Source organism: Phalaenopsis equestris, unplaced genomic scaffold, assembly GCF_001263595.1.
Source record: "Phalaenopsis equestris unplaced genomic scaffold, ASM126359v1 Scaffold000198, whole genome shotgun sequence".
Taxonomy (NCBI): Eukaryota; Viridiplantae; Streptophyta; class Magnoliopsida; order Asparagales; family Orchidaceae; genus Phalaenopsis; species Phalaenopsis equestris.
In genome coordinates, this window is record NW_018164640.1 from 1,194,250 (window position 1) to 1,210,840 (window position 16,591).

A 16,591-nucleotide genomic window follows, 5' to 3' on the forward strand; every position below is an offset into this window, starting at 1 on the left:
TGCTGAGGTCCCCAGCAGTCATCTTCAAAATTCTGGAACCCTCCCGCATTGTGTTTATACAATGGAACAGTCTGTTAAAGATCTTTGCTTGGCCCTTGATAAAGTTAGTTGTCAGGTAGAGAAGAAAAGTGAAATATCAGAAGCAAATTCTTCCGATAATAATTCCATTTTAGGAACTGCTGTTCACTTACCGTTGCAAGAAAAATCAGATCACCTATGTGTAGGTGATTATATAAGAGTTGAGGGAAAAGGTCAAGCTGGAGGATGTGGAAAAGAAAATGAGGAAGTTGCTCAGACTAGTGGAGCTGAACATGATAATTTTGGAACTACAGGGGTTATATCTCCTGTTGAACAGATGAAAGTTAATGATGTTTCAAAGTATGTTGTTACTGCTGCCAAAAACCCTGAATTTGCACGAAAACTTCATGCTGTTCTGTTGGAGAGTGGTGCATCCCCACCCTTAGATTTGTTTTCAAACCTAGATACTGTTCACAAGGTGGTAGGCCAAGGGATTCCTACAAACAAGACAAGTATGGAAGGAAAGCTACGTAGAGAAGAGGGTGAGCTATCTCAACCTTCTAAACTATCACTCATAGAGGAAGATTCTTCTAGTTGTGTGAATTTCAAAAATGACCATGCAAAAACTGTTGTGGAAATGACAGGCAAGGAAGAACAGTATTCTTCTTCGTTTGCAAGCCCTGCTATTGCTAGAAATCCTTCACCTTTTTCGAAGTCACACCAGGGTTTTATTCTCGACAATGCTCAATTTAAGGTAATTTGCTTGTAACAACTTGAGGCTTGAGGTTCCTGACTTGAATTTAAGAGACGGCTTATGAAAAAATTCATGCCAGGCATATGCGGATGAGGCTAATTCAAGCAACAGAGTATCTGTAAGTGATGCTAAAAAATCTGTTCGATACTCTGAGGCAAAAGATGGTGAGAACCAAAGCAATGTACTTCAATATGAAGTTTCTTTTGTTAACATGGTTTATTTTACATTTGCTCATATCGAAACCACAGAAGCATACTATAATGATCTGCATCTATCGAGTGGTTCTGAGAATGAAAATTTCAAACCAGTGTTGGATGGTGTTGCTGAATGGGAGATTCCATGGGAAGATCTCCAGATAGGTGAGCGAATTGGTCTAGGTAAGATATCTTTCTTTCCATGTCTTTTACTAGGAATTATTAGTGGTTCTTAGTCTTTATGCTTTGCAAAACTTTTTTATATGTGAATAAGTTTTATCTTAAAGTTCAATATTTATTGTTTTTAGCTATGATCAATTAGCGTACTTTTTCTTTTGGATGTGAGATACGGAATGTAATGAATTTATTCTCTGTGTTTCTTGTTCTAATTATGATACCTTTTTGGTAATTAAGTATTTTCTCTACAAAAACATAAGAAATACAATTTTGAAAAAATAATAATAATAATAATAAAATATTCCCAGAATTGGAGCATGATCTATTTTGCAGTTATCAACATTTCACTTGCTCTCATTTAAGGTAAAATTTAAAAATTGGAAAAAAATTTAGTGCTTATAGTATGTCAAATTCTATCATTGAATTAGCATTCATGTCATCATTATCTTAAGTAATTAGGTTAGTTTTTTGAATTTAAAACATTCTACATTGGCAAAGAAGCAAAGAAGTTGCTTCTCTCATGTGAATTTCTTAGGGATAATCTATGCATGATCCTTTTGCTTGTAAAAAAATAAAATAATAAAAAAATACAAAAAAATTAAAAAAATAAAAGATTAGTTTTTTTTTTCATTATAATCAAATTATGAAAGATCATATTTCTTAAAACGCTTGTCTGGTCACTATTTTTTCAAGGCTTAATTCCTTATAACTTTCACCTCCACCCATCATTTAACACCATCAATTTTCATTGCAAACACGTTGCTGAAACTGTCAATATTTTACCCATCTTGAAGTTGATGCTTGGCATTATCTCGTTCATCTTTGTGCAATTGCTTTGCAATTTTTTACACGTTGTTGTGCTTCTCTAACAAGTGATCCGTAATTTCACAATCCCCATTGCATGGATGTCACCGGGATCTTGGCTGCCCTCTTATGCACTTTTGCCTACTTCCACGTCACTCATAATCTTTATGTCAACATTGTTCATTAGTGATACCAATTTTCTTTCATTGTCAAATTAGCTATCTAATGAGCCGTGAATATATCTACATTATTACTACTCTCCCCGTTTTTGTCAGCTTCTGTAATTTCTGGTTCACATTGCTGCACTGAAGCCCCCTTCCACTTTTCATAATCTATTTTCTCTCTGCTCGTATGGCTTTAGCAGATGGCTTCCCTAGCAAGGATATGAGTTGGAGTGGGGATTTTAGATAATCGATTAACTGAACAGTAATATTTGACCTGATGAGAATTGTAGAAGCCCAACATGGTTCAAACTATTAGCCAATTCAAATGCTATTCTTTTTCATATTTGAGTTGACTCGATCTAAATTCGAGCTAAGGCGGTGGCTGGGGGCCGAGGGGAGGGTTTTATTTGAGAATGTGGCTAATTGATGCAAAACCATAGTTAAGGCATCAATGTGCATACTTTTGCATAACAGTGGAGTTTACCAATCTATCAACCACATTAATATCCCACCTAATTAAAATATATGAAGATTGTAATGAGTATAATGATCACAGTGAGAAAAGTGAAATAAGATATGAAAATCATATTAGCAAGGACATAAAATACATGGGTGCAAATTTTATTGAAGATGTCATTCTAGAACCATGCAAAAATATATATATATATATATATATATGCATTGATATATACATACATCAGTTTATGCCATTGTATCATATAGGAATACTAGAGATGTCAATTTGAGTTGATGGGTGGGTTTGAGTCTAACATGAAGTAACCCAACTTGAATTTGTTTGTCTTGAGCTCAATCCGTTTATTGTGTGTCAAAATATTTAACTTGACTCGATCCGAACCCACCCAGGCCAAATCTAATCTATCTAATTTATTTATTAAATCGATCATATAATCTTCTTTGGATTTGCATAATCCAATTAACTCAAATGTGATATTTTTAACCTAATTAACCTAACCCAAATATGCCTAATTTGAACCGAAGAGTAATCCTGTCAGTTTCAGGTTATTTGGGTGAACCTGAATAATAATTGAGACTGTGATTTAGACTTGAATAATACTCGAGTCAACCTAAATTTGTATTTTTAAGTCATGTTCAGGTCTTTTATTGACACACCTAAATCGCCAATATCATCAATATTCTTATTTCCTTGCTGTTTTCTAATCTTGAGCTTGTGATTGAAAGGTATAAAATGTTCTTTGTTTTTTCTGATTGAAGATTTAACTTTTAGCAACTGACCATGATGGTTTGGTTTTCATATGCGTTTGGGATTGATATGATCTATGGCAAAGAGGTATCTGCAACGTTGGGAGAATGATGGAAGATATAATTAGAGAAAAAAGATATAAGCATTTTCCATTGTTTTCAATGTAATAAGGAAGATTGAGATTGCTTGATAGACGGGACATGTATCTTTGCTGCTCTCGAAGTTTTGAGGAACAAATCAGTCACTGTCAATACAATTAAACTTAAAGAAAGTTAAGTTGGATCAATGGTAAAACTAAGGAGAATATGATGCAAAAGACTTATAAGAGAATATATAGGAGTGACCTTAATCATAGATGAGGCAATAGACCCTTCAGGAGTGTTGAACACAGGACATAGACCAATTAGATTTGAGGATATGAAGATAGAATTAATGTGAAAGATACCAAGGAAAATGACTGAATAAAAAATAATTTGCCTTAAAAGATTTCTCTAGTCTTTTTAATTCCAATGCAACTCTTAACACTAGAGAATGGTGAAAAAGCGTTCTTGTTCTATCCAAAATAGCTTCGGCAAGGCTAATGATGATGATGATATGAATTTTATTGTAACCATAAAGATGTTTCTTGCTTGTTTCCTTATATGCTGTGCTTCCTATTCAAGTGTATTTTGATTTGAGTGAAGTTTGCAGCTTTTTATAATAAAATTCTATGGACTATTTCACTCAAAGTGAGATTACAATAAGGAGTTATTATGCCATTCTCTATAATTGGTTTCCTTGTATCTGAGTGGATAGGTTACAGGTTTCTACTACCTTATTTTAATATTTCGCTGCATTCATTCTTCATGGGCAATGTAGTTCGTATCTGTTAGGGTTGAACTAAATTCTTTCTGCACCCACTATTTTCTTCTACTTGTTTCCTTTGCAGGTTTAAGTATTCTTCTTTGTTGTAAAGACATTTTTATTTCCTGAATTTGCTAACAGTAAATTTCCATGCTTAATTATTTATTTTGTCTTCATATTTAGCGTTCAGAATATTCTAAGTTACCAGAAAATTACATTACTAATCAACGGTAAGAAATACTAGCATGCACTCCACTCTTTAACCCGTTTATTATGTCATCATCCTTTTTTGTCTTCTATTACTCTATCTCCACATCAAATTACTAGGATATTTCTTTCAGAATGAAGTACCCTACTATTTTTTTGTTCAAGTTAAGTGGGAATTAAGAATTTGTGCCAATCCCTGGAATTGGTTTCTTATCTTTGTGTGGAGCCTAGTTAGCAGGGTTCTATTACTCGATTTAAATGCTTCTTTTCTTGTTTTTTTTTTTAAGCAAAGTAGTGATGTTTCTGGTACTGTTTAGTTGACAAAATTATTTTAACTTCTCTTTAGTTTATTATTGTCAAAAATCATTAAATGGAGACAAAAACATGAAAAGAAGTCTACAAAATTTTGTATTTAATGATTTTCTAGAAGTCCCCATGCTTATGTTCTCATCCCGTTCATGAGCATAGTGGATGACATTATGAAACAACACCAAATTTCATTTCCAACTAACAGTTGAGAAACTCATGACTGCCTGATATTTAGTTTTTCTTTTTTTTTTTTTACAACTTATGGTTTCTTTTAACAGACCATTATTAAACAGAAACTATTCTAATCGTAAATGATGAATTGCAGGTTCTTATGGGGAGGTATATCGGGCTGATTGGAATGGCACTGTAAGTTTCCTACACTTATAAAAGATATTTTGTTGATAAAATTGCAGTTTTCTATAGTTTGTGTTGTTTATGATTTAATAAAGTTGATTAAACCTAAGTGCTTTATTTCAATTTTTGTGACCTTTGCTGGAAGCAGAATTATGTCTATGCCTTTTCCTACAAAAATGCAAGTCAAGAATCCTCGACTTGCTACTGAGGAACTGATTTTCTGTAGCTGAGGAATACCTTTGCATCTTTACCACTTATTCCACTAAAACTGCTAATATGCATCACTATAATCTGATCATATTCAATGCTTATTTTATATACCAAGTCAACCTGTTACTTTCTGTTATAGTGGTATCTGACTAAGCCATATTTCTTAAAATGATCATCTAAATTGATATTATGATTCACACACCAGTTTAGATCGGTTTCCATCATATCAAGTGAATGGTATGAAATTGAGTCTTTGGGCTGTTGCACATGGAGTTTAATCTATAATAACACTAAGCTAGTTTGTGTATTTTATATACACCAACTTATCTTTACAAGGCGAGAGTCAGACAACTGAATCTCTATTTTTTTAATTTATTATTAATATTATTTTTAACTGAATCTCTATTTATTTAACTTGAGTGCAATATTTAGGTTTCTCATGCTATCCCTGGAGTTTTGGTTTCAACCAGTGCTACTTGTGATAATGATTGTGTTCGGCCAAATGAGAGTGATTGTGTGTTTGAGTGTCTAATAGTCTAGCAAACACAAAGAACTTGAATTTTACAAAGTAGAATGGATAAGAACTACCAAATTTGCATGTAGAGAGCTTGCTCCTAGACTCTTGGTTTTGTTAGAATTGGGAGATAGGATGTGAATATTGTTGAATGCTAAAATTTTTAAGGGGGGAGGGCTCAAATTTTTTAAGTTTTGGAGGTTGTGTGGCTGTTGTTTATAATTTAAACCTAGCATGGAGAGAGGGAGAGAGGGAGGCAGAGAGAGAGAGAGAGATCGATCTGTGAAGTTCATAGGACTGATCTGTGAAGTTCATAGGACTATATATTCAAACTTTAGATGATAAGATAAGCCAGGAAAATGATAAGCTATTAAATGTTAATGTACCTGTGATATAAGCCCTAGCTATATTTGGTCGGTTGCCTGATGAGACAAATTTTTATCTAAATGCTTATCACATATTAGCCAATAAAAGAATGAAATTAAATAAATTTTATATGAGCAATCATCCTTGAAAACATCCATGAAGAGGTGGCAAGCTGTGGTGTAGGAGGGAGAGGAATTTGTGAAGTGCGATTTTGTATATTTCTTGATTCTTTAGAGAGTTGGTTTGGCTTTGCCTTTATGTAGTTGTTTCTCCTTCCTGAGGCATTTGAATTTTACTTTCTTCATGAAGATGCCACCATTTTTTTTATTGGCTTCAATTAACTTATTAAGATTGGTTATTGATGAAGGAATATTCTTTGACTTTCTAGTCTCCTATAGAAGCTTATAAAAGTTTTTAGAATTTTATTACATTTTGTAATGCCCTTGAAGGATTTTTATTTGAAGCTAGATTCTTTGGGATCATGTTTGTTGCATGGATGGATGAGCCTTGATTGGTATATGTTGCATTAACTTATCATTATGTTTAATAATTTTTTTTTTCTATCTTTTGTCAATTGTTTTGTGATTAGTGCAGATGGAGTTGCTCTTTTTTTATCTAATTTATTTTGGTTTTTTTTAATGGCAAGAGTTGGATTTTAGAGCGGTGCAATTGAATGTTCTTTATCATGAGAAGCATAATGAAGCATTGAATGGCTCATTAGTCATTTTAGACTTTTAGATAGTGCTTAGCTCTTTGACAAATTAAGCAATTTGAAGTTGATGAGGATTATCCAGTTACGTTGATAATTAGGAGAAGGCTCTGGAAGGGTTTTTAATGTCTTTCTTATTCAATCATTGATTCTAGCCTTTCACATATGACTAGCAACTATCAGAGAATTTGTAAGATGCTATGCTACATTCATCTAGTAATTAAAATAGTTAATACTTTGTTTTACTATTAGTACTCTCTTGTCTCTTAATAAGAATATGTTAAGCCTAGAGATAATATCTTCATCTAAATAGTTATGTATGAAAATCATTAATATCTAAGAGCTAAGATTAAGGTGTAATAAAATTAGGCAAGATAAATTAATGAAATGATTATATTTGAGGATATTTTGGTGTGTTATCTAATGAAAACAAGTTGATTGAAAGTTGACTTGAGTGCATTTAGCTTGTACAATGATGAGTAGAAAATTTACATATTAGATGAGTGGACAATATTAAAGTTAGAGGATTAGGAAGAAAAAAGGAATAGTCCTATGGCTAAATGGGTAAAAAAATTTATGATTTGCGAAGATTAGATTTAACAACTTAAGTAACACTCAGACCTGAAGAAATGAAAAATCATGATTTATAATGCTGAACTTGAATTGTTGGGATAAGGCTAATGATGAGTTATTTTTACTCTTAAAAATAATTTGATATAGTGTAGTGAATGAATTGCTGGGTTAGATTGATCGACTTTGAGTCAATTCTATTTATGATAGAGGGGTTCATGGTTTTGTTATGTATTAGAAATAATGGCAATTGGGACATCTTTCTGAAGTGTGAATCTTTTGGGCTGTTTTGTTCAATTTGTTCTTGTAAAATTGTTTTCACCTGTTATAAAAAGGTAACATAGACACTAATATCAGCAAGCGAATTATCTTTTTGTATTTGGCTTTTTTAACTTTTTACTGGATCTTGTATCAATAGGATGTTGCTGTGAAGAAATTCCTGGAACAAGATCTATCTGGAGATGCATTGGAGCTGTTCAGATGCGAAGTAAGAATTAATTTGGCACTTAGATTAGCACTTATTAAGGACATTTCTTTGACATTTCCCTGTTTAAATTTAACATTTTTGGTTTCCAGCTCAACTTGACATCTTTTGGTATGAATCTCATAGGTGAAAATTATGTTAAGGCTACGACATCCGAATGTGGTCCTTTTCATGGGTGCTGTCATACGTCCACCAAACCTCTCTATTTTAACAGAGTTCCTCCCAAGGTCTGCTAAGTTGAATTTTCCAGCTGTTGTAGTTGCATTTTTTTAATTGTACTAATTCATATATTAGAAAATAAGAATGTTAAATGTTCTGAAACTGTGGTCCTAGTAAGTTTGTTGCAAGATAATTGGTTGGCTGTTTTAAAATGGCATATTTTGCATTCTGTTTTAGAATTTTGCGTTTGTTCAGCATGATATGGACGACTTATGATATATATTAACTGCATGAACAATGTCATAGAAAGAGATCTATTATTATTATTTTATTATTTATTTATTTATCTATTTATCTGTGTGATTTGATTGCCCAACTGCTCTGTAAAGGAAGATGTCAATGTTTCCTGAATTGTTAATGGCAAGTTCAGCTTAAGTTACAATATTAAGTGCCATTACAGTTTATGCCTTTTCTTGGACTTACACAGAATTTGACTTATTTTCTGCTGCTTCGTGGTTTTGCATTATTCTAAAGGGCTTTACCTGTTTGCTGCCAGAGGAAGTTTATATAGGTTGCTTCACCGTCCCAATGTGAAACTTGATGAAAAACGACGGATGAAGATGGCATTGGATGTGGTACTCAGTTTGTATGGGTATCATTATATTGTTTGAATAGTTCGTTATCCACTTCACCTTATCTGAATTTGCTTTTTAGGCAAAAGGAATGAATTACTTGCATACTAGCCATCCCACTATTGTACACCGTGATTTGAAGTCCCCAAACCTCCTTGTGGATAGAAATTGGGTTGTTAAGGTATGCTTTGGTCACTTATAAACTTGCCATGTTCTATAAAATTATTGAACAGTGCTCATATGTGCCATCTAGACTTATTTTGTGTTTGGTGTTGATAGAATTTCTAGTGCAAAATAAAAAAGCATTTCTTGTTATTTAAATGTTTTCTACTTGGTTTTGGTTTGTCAGAGAGGTATTACTCTTATTTAACATAATGAGAGTGCTTAATGTTTATAAGAAGCTAGACTTCAAAACTGTTTCAGCGCCTATCAGTTTTTTGTCTTGAGATATTTTTTCTTAAATTATTGGATGTTGAAGGTGAAGTGAACGAGGTTCGACAATGTGCTTACTTCCTCGGGAGCATAGCGGCAGTTTCTATTTCAGAATTGAAAATTGGTTCCCATAGGATTACAAATACTACACACACACACAAACCCACACATACATACATAATACATACAAACCTTAGTGAAATTACAAAAATACTTTTGTGCAGTATTGAGGCGGCGTTGCCCCTACACACACACACACACACACACATACATACAACTCTTAGTGAAATTACAAAAATACCTCTGTACCGTTCCATGGCGGCGTTGCCCCCACCCCCCCAAACCACTTAACAAACTTCTCCATTTGGACAAATGCTTCCGCTCCGCTCCGCTCCAGCATTTGTCATTTATCTGATATATGAGTCATACCTAACAGAAGGAGTCTGTATGTGAAGGTGTGTAAAATGAATCCACAAATAGCAGTGGCTTACATTCATTTGAGGGTAGTGATTAGTTTGTTATGTGTTCAAATTTGATGAGTTACAATGGTGATTCATTTGTGTGTGTGAGTATGGATTTATGCTGGATGACAAACCGTTTTCAGCGTGCTTCAGTATATGCAAGGTTAGGAAGGAAACCAAAGTTGACTTGGTTGTGAAAAAAAATGGGCTTTCCTAAAATAGAATGAGCGTCAAATTAATGGATGGTGAAGGATTTGTGAAGCTAGCCATAGTTTTGGTGGTCTAATGCTTCCCATGATAATGATGCCGTAGTGTAGGAATTTATTTTCTTCTATCATGTGCCTCAATTATCACTGAAACAAATTTGTATTTCCCGGTAGCCTCATATAAATGTTACCATGATAAGCTTATTAAGTGTGGGCGTCTTGATATATAAAAATGCTTGGGTAACCAGTTGAGATAGAGGGAAATGATGTTTACAATGTCTTATTTTGTGATTAATCAGGTTTCCATATTAATTTAGTTCTCCTTTATTTTACAACCATAGGTATATATCAAAGCTAAGTGGTGACATACTCCAAATATTTCACGTGTAGGCCCAAGCTAAGTAGCATGATCAATTGAATAATAAATTGGTTCTTCTCTATGTAGTTATCTAGATATAATTGTATGATTTTAATCCAATAGTTGGATATGTTCCAAATAATTTATGCAACACCTATGTTTGGGTTTCCTCATCAAGCTTTGCTACCTTTGTTGTGCATTTATGTGTTATTTAAACTGCTGGCTCTTTCCCAGAATAGAGTACTTATTATAATCTTTTTCCAGGTTTGTGATTTTGGCTTGTCGAGATTAAAGCATCACACGTTCTTGTCTTCGAAGTCAACTGCTGGAACGGTAATTCTCCATATTTGTTACTATGATGTCATATTTCCTGTATCTACTCCTAATTTGTTGGGTTTTATCTGCTATAACAATGATCTGCATCCAAAAGCTTATTGATTTTCTCGTTACCTAAGGGACTATTTAGGATCACTCTTAGTTTGTTTTTTATTTTTTTTATTTTTGTTTTGTTTTGTTTATATTTTTACTTAAAACGAAACATGTTTTGTATTTTAGAACAAAATTAGTTGTTTTTAAAAACACTAAAAATGAATGTTTTTTACAAAAATTAATTTATTTTTAAAAATAAAAAATAAAAGCATGCAAAAAATGGCCCAGAAAATGTTTTTAAAATAAAAATAAATAAAAAATAAAAAAATGAAAAAATAAAAGTAATCACAAACAAGCCCTAAGCGTTTGGTTTAAAGATTAAAAGATTCTATTGTGAAATTTTTATATATTTTCTGATTCAAATGACTGCCGTGGAGTCCAAGGGAAACCTACATCTATATAAACTTTGTTTAATAAACTTTTTATGCAATTGGTGCTTGGATAGACATCCATTGTCAGAGACCTACGTAGATGATTGTGAAATTTAAGCTTATAACATTGTAGAAAGAGGTTATTATTTATCAAATTTGATTGTTTTTGGAAGTGTTTCAATACCACATTACCTTGCAACGCAATTTTGATATATGTTGGAAAGCACGAAAAAATTCTACTTATCCATCCAGAGCTACACAACCATTGTTCATGCACTGGTGAAATATTTCATCTTTGTAAACGTGACTTTATTTCTACATCATAGCACAAAACTGTGTGGCATGATCAAACAAAACAGTGTATACTGTACCCAGGGGATAATCACGTAGTATTCTGTAACATGTTCAATTTATATAGACGATGACTTTTACTTCGAATTTTTTGTATTAGAATTTTACTTCAAACCCGCTGTCATTGTTTTTTTGTAATGAAGTTTGATTCCTGTTTGTCCTTCATATATGTAAAAATAGGCATATCCAGTAACCAGTGTCTTTTACTGTGGGGGCGGGAAGGTATTCATGAAGAACAATCCTTTCTTTTCGTATAGATGTGTGATTTCACTAATTTTAATTAGCTGTTTACAACAAGGCAATCTACCTATTTTTGGCGAATGTTGTCCTTCTTCCTGCTTACTTGTCTTTTTAAAATTTGAAACAGAAATGATATCTTTGAAGTATAATTTTGTTTTACATTAAGCAGACGTCTATCATTCCTCAGTCATTTAGCAACTCTTTTTTTAATTTTTATAACAATTTTTTTTATGCTTTATCAATAAATATTTTGAAAGTTGCATGGAAAATAGAATTTAGCTCCGAACTCAATGTGAATATGAACGGCTGACTATTCATAAAGTCTACCCCAAATAATTGGGAGAAGGCTAATAATGATGTAATTTGATTTTTGTGTTATCTTAGTAACTTCAGCTCCTTTCGACATGATTTTTACATCAAATATAATAGCTTCTATTTCTCTCATTTCAGCCAGAGTGGATGGCACCGGAGGTCTTGCGAAATGAACCATCCAATGAGAAGTAGGTTCTTGGTTATCTTGGTTCTTGTTTAGATGCCATGCCTCACTTTTTTTTCTTACAAAGTACATCTTAACCGCTAGGTAACAAATAACCTGTGTTCCAGGTGTGACGTTTATAGTTTTGGTGTAATTTTATGGGAATTGGCTACCTTGTGCATGCCTTGGAGTGGAATGAACCCGATGCAGGTTGTTGGCGCAGTGGGTTACCAAAATAAACGCCTGGACATACCCAAAGAGGTTGATCCTATGGTCTCAAAAATAATTACCGACTGCTGGGAAAGGTATGCATTTTATTGTCCTGAAAATTGAACCATAGGCATGAATTTCTTATGTACTTGACTATGTGCAAATTTGCAAATTACAAATCCACGGCTTTGCATACTTGCTGAACTGCTAAAACCCAAATTTGCATGATACAAAAGGAGAAAGACATGCATGCTTACCGTTACATTACAATTCAAGACATGAATTAGTCATACAAATAAGATTGAGAAAAAGGAAAGATAACAATATGTGATCAATCACGTTAAATCTTATTAATTGAACAATCCCTCTTCATCCATATGCATGCACACACCCAAATTTGTATACGGACACCAATAGTATGAAGAATAAAGCTGTTATATATTAAAAGTCAAATGACTAATATCATTTATACGGAAAGACTTTTTCCTTAAATATTTTGTTTTTGATATTGTTACCATTGTACATATGATGAAGATAGTGGATGAAATATTTTGTTTTTTTGATATTGTTAGCTTTGTACATAAGATCAAGAGAGTGGATGTTAATCTACAATTTAAGAATAACATTTTGGCATACATAGATCGCTTTTTATTGGTAACTGATTGGATCATTAAACTAGATAATGTTATGCGTGTGCTTTAAAGTCCGTTGCTTAAATTACTATTGTTCATATATATGTAAAAGGGAAGCCTTATTTTATTCCAATGAGGACAATATAGTCTGATTTTACAGGAGAACATAGACCCATTAATGGACTTAGAATAGAAAAAAGTAAATATTGCTTAATGGGAAAGCTGTGAACACAAATTTAGGGAAGTAAATGCATGATTTCATTCCCTTTTATATGAATTTAAATAATTGGTACAATCTAAGAATTGTGGATCTTCTCTTCATTTTTTTATTATCATTTATGAATGAAATAATATATGTAAGAAATGGTAATTGTCACATTAGTTTAAAGCTCCATAAGATTGGCTCATCAAGGCTCAATTGAACGAAACATGGATGTGACGAAAAGTCTGGAACATGACATGAAAGATAAGAACATGCAAGATAAACTAAGTTTTACAGAAGGAACGAACGCCTGTTTATTAATATGTATGTTTGTAGATGTGACGTAGCAAATCTATTGCATATCCAAAAGATGATTATATACATAAATAGGTTTTGGGTCCACAGAATTGCATCAAGGGCTCTATATGAATTATTGGATTTTAAAATTGGATGATTTTGAATCAAGGTTTAAAAAAAAACTTTGGATTCAGTCGCATTATAAAATTTTTTGTTTCAATAGATTCAATCATTGTTTGTTTCAAAATTTGATATTCGTTGTGGTTATAGTTAATCTTTTATTCTATAATATTAAAAACATTTTTAATATATGAAGAAAAAATAATTATCTAATTAAGGCGTAAGATATAATACACATGAAATTTAATGTGAACTTTGTTATAAAATTTTAATAGAACTTAAGCTACTACTTGCAAATTTTAGTAAAGTTATACTTTGCTAAGGCTCAACCAAAACAATTTAAATTCTGGCTAATATGATCAAAAGAAGATTAACGCGGACAAAATCATATACCAAACCTACTTGAACCTAAAACCACTTTCCAAATTTGTCAGTTGGTCAGTATTTTAGTTTTTATGTAGCTGGTACTCAAATTAATAAATGATCGACAGTCTCTTTAGGCGTGTTCATTTCCATCCTAGACTTTTTTTGGCTGTTTTAGTTTCTTACCAAATTTGATCTGTTTTGGCCCTACCACCAACCTTTTTTTTAAGATGACAATTAGCCAGGTGAATTTTAGGGGCAATTCTATTAGTTTGGATTAATACTAAGAAGTGAGATTAAATCCTAAAACTGCCCTTCGCCAAACTGTTTTTAAAAAAGGGCTAAATTGACGTTGTTCTAAGTTGACACATCTAAAAAGTTGAAGGATCATTTTGATTATTTACTTATCATTCTCAATCCTGTGCCAGTGTTGAATTTTTCCTATACTGTTACTTTCCTAATCATCTCTCAAAAACCTGCATGCAATTCATGAATCTAATGATTAAAATAAACTCATTGAATCAGAAACCTGCTGCTACTGTATCTTTTGCAGTGATCCCAATATGCGCCCTTCTTTTGCACAACTGTTGCCACACCTAAAGCAATTACAGAGGCTCATTGTCCCTATGAGCTGAATCCCCATCCTATATGGTTAGCAATTTGATTTTTCCAGTAACTTGCACCAGGAGTTGCGACGAACTGCTTTTGTTACGGTTATTTGAACATCAGCATCTCAAACCCAAGTATTTTTGGCTGTTTAATCTCTCTCTGAAGCTGGGCAAGAGCAGCAGAGGAAGCTGCTTGGGACGATGAAGCTCACCACCACTCTTCTTTCATTTCCATGGAAGCATTGGAGCAGTTAATATATATATATATATATATATATATATATTATATATCCTTATTGTTTTGTCTCATATTCCAAAGAAGTTTGGAATGATGACAAGTCTGAATTCTACACAACAAATGGATTTGTGATTATTGTTGGATTAAAAGAAATGTTAAAATGAAAAAAAAAAAAAAAAGAAAGAGAGAACTGAAAAATTTCTGCGAGCAATGCACAAGTCGCATTACCCTGTTCTGATCATGTTTATTTCAATAATGTATATTGTTGCTGCTGCTGTTACTGTGCTTTGACCTTATTTCTTACCGTTAGGAGATTAACAACCGCATTGAATTAGCTCAATGTCTTATGCTTTTAATTAACTAAATGGTACAATAAAATGTAAGAACTGTTCATCTTTGTGCACTTCTTATTCCTCTTATGAAATATTTCTCAATTAATTGTATGCATGGCTATTAAGTTTCTTCATAAGCTTAAAATAGTTAGTGTTTTGCATCACATTCTTTCTCTTGGTGCATAGTTTTCTTGCAGCATCTAGATTTGAATTTCAGCTCTCTTTGTTATTAAAGCTTCAAAGGAGGTTGCATATGTTATTCACTTATTAAGAAATTATTTTAATCCACAATTTTGGGAAGCATTTGCCACATTTGTGCTTCTAATGATACATAGAATTTTTATAGAAAAATCAATACGATGTAGAATAAGTTACTGCATAAGTGAGCATTTTATTTAGTTTTTAGCAATTCATCAAACAAATGGGTATGCTAATAAATATAAATAAAGGGAGTTAGTTGCTTGTGTGATGGGCGATTAGCTCCCATCCATAAGGAAAATATTTGTGTACATAAGACGTATGCAGCGCTGCGTGCGTCAGCGGTTATTCAGGGGGTACAGGGGGGTTATATCCGGGTTATATCCCCCTGTAACATCCGTGTAACTCTCTTGTAAGCTCCGTGTAACTTATTTGTACCCATGAAATTACAAAAGCGCGTAACTCATTTGTAGGTTACAGGTAGTTTACAAAGAGGTTACAGGAGGGTTACAGCGGGGTATAACCCCGATATAACCCCCTATACCCCCTGAATAACCCCTGGAGCAGCGTTGCGTACATCTTATGTACGCAAATATTTCCCCTGCCTCTTCAATCCATAAATAGCTCGTTAGGGGCCAGAGAGAATTTATATATATATTTTTTTTGAAAAAAATGTAAATATATTGAATAATATTGAGAAAATAATTTTAATCATTTCAAAACAATATATGAAAATTTAATGGAAAAAAAATATTTGGAATATGTAACAAAGTTTTTTTTATATTTAATTTTTTATTTTAAAATTTTAATTTTGTAGTTATTTTTTTAGTTAACATGTAATAATTATGAATAAAGTTTAACAAAATTTCGTTGGTGTAAAAATTAAAAATTCTTTTGTATTTGTAGATTAATATTTTCTTTAGAAAAATGTAACATTTATCTAAATTTATGGAAGTGAGTTGAATGACATATTTTAAATATTAAACTTGTTTATTTTTAATATAACTATAAGAAATAATTTAAATGAAAATAATAATAATAGTATAGTATATTTTTTTTATTTTAAATTCTAATAGTTATTTAATTTTATTTTGGTAAAATTAAATAATTAAGTATGAATTAAAATTTTTAAGATTAATTTTAAAAAAGTTAAACTTTTTGTAAATTGTTTATAAAGACATTTTAGGATCCTGAAATCTAATACTGTGCACATCATTCACTAATCTAATACTCTGCACATCATTCACTAATCTGAAATCCAAGTGTATTTATTAGGCTAGTTCATCACTGCCCTAGAAAATTTCACCAACATTTCATGATTTTGTTCACAAAGGCTAACCTGACCATAACACACTCAATTATGCAACAATTGTAGAAA

General features: G+C 32.3%; 1 protein-coding gene across 1 annotated transcript in view; it reads left to right on the forward strand.

Moving 5' to 3' along the window:
* LOC110022578 (serine/threonine-protein kinase EDR1) overlaps positions 1-15,086 on the forward strand; it is a 27,051-nt gene extending 11,965 nt beyond the window's left edge. Inside the window, 13 exon segments of the mRNA XM_020721604.1 lie at positions 1-560; positions 663-772; positions 852-936; positions 1,021-1,131; positions 5,018-5,058; positions 7,834-7,902; positions 8,026-8,126; positions 8,615-8,693; positions 8,773-8,871; positions 10,412-10,480; positions 11,989-12,038; positions 12,142-12,318; positions 14,391-15,086. The exon segment at positions 1-560 is cut by the window's left edge and continues 11 nt beyond it. Coding sequence (XP_020577263.1) covers positions 1-560; positions 663-772; positions 852-936; positions 1,021-1,131; positions 5,018-5,058; positions 7,834-7,902; positions 8,026-8,126; positions 8,615-8,693; positions 8,773-8,871; positions 10,412-10,480; positions 11,989-12,038; positions 12,142-12,318; positions 14,391-14,472 — 1,633 coding nt within the window. The 3' untranslated portion in view covers positions 14,473-15,086.
* Positions 15,087-16,591: the final 1,505 nt, after the last annotated feature.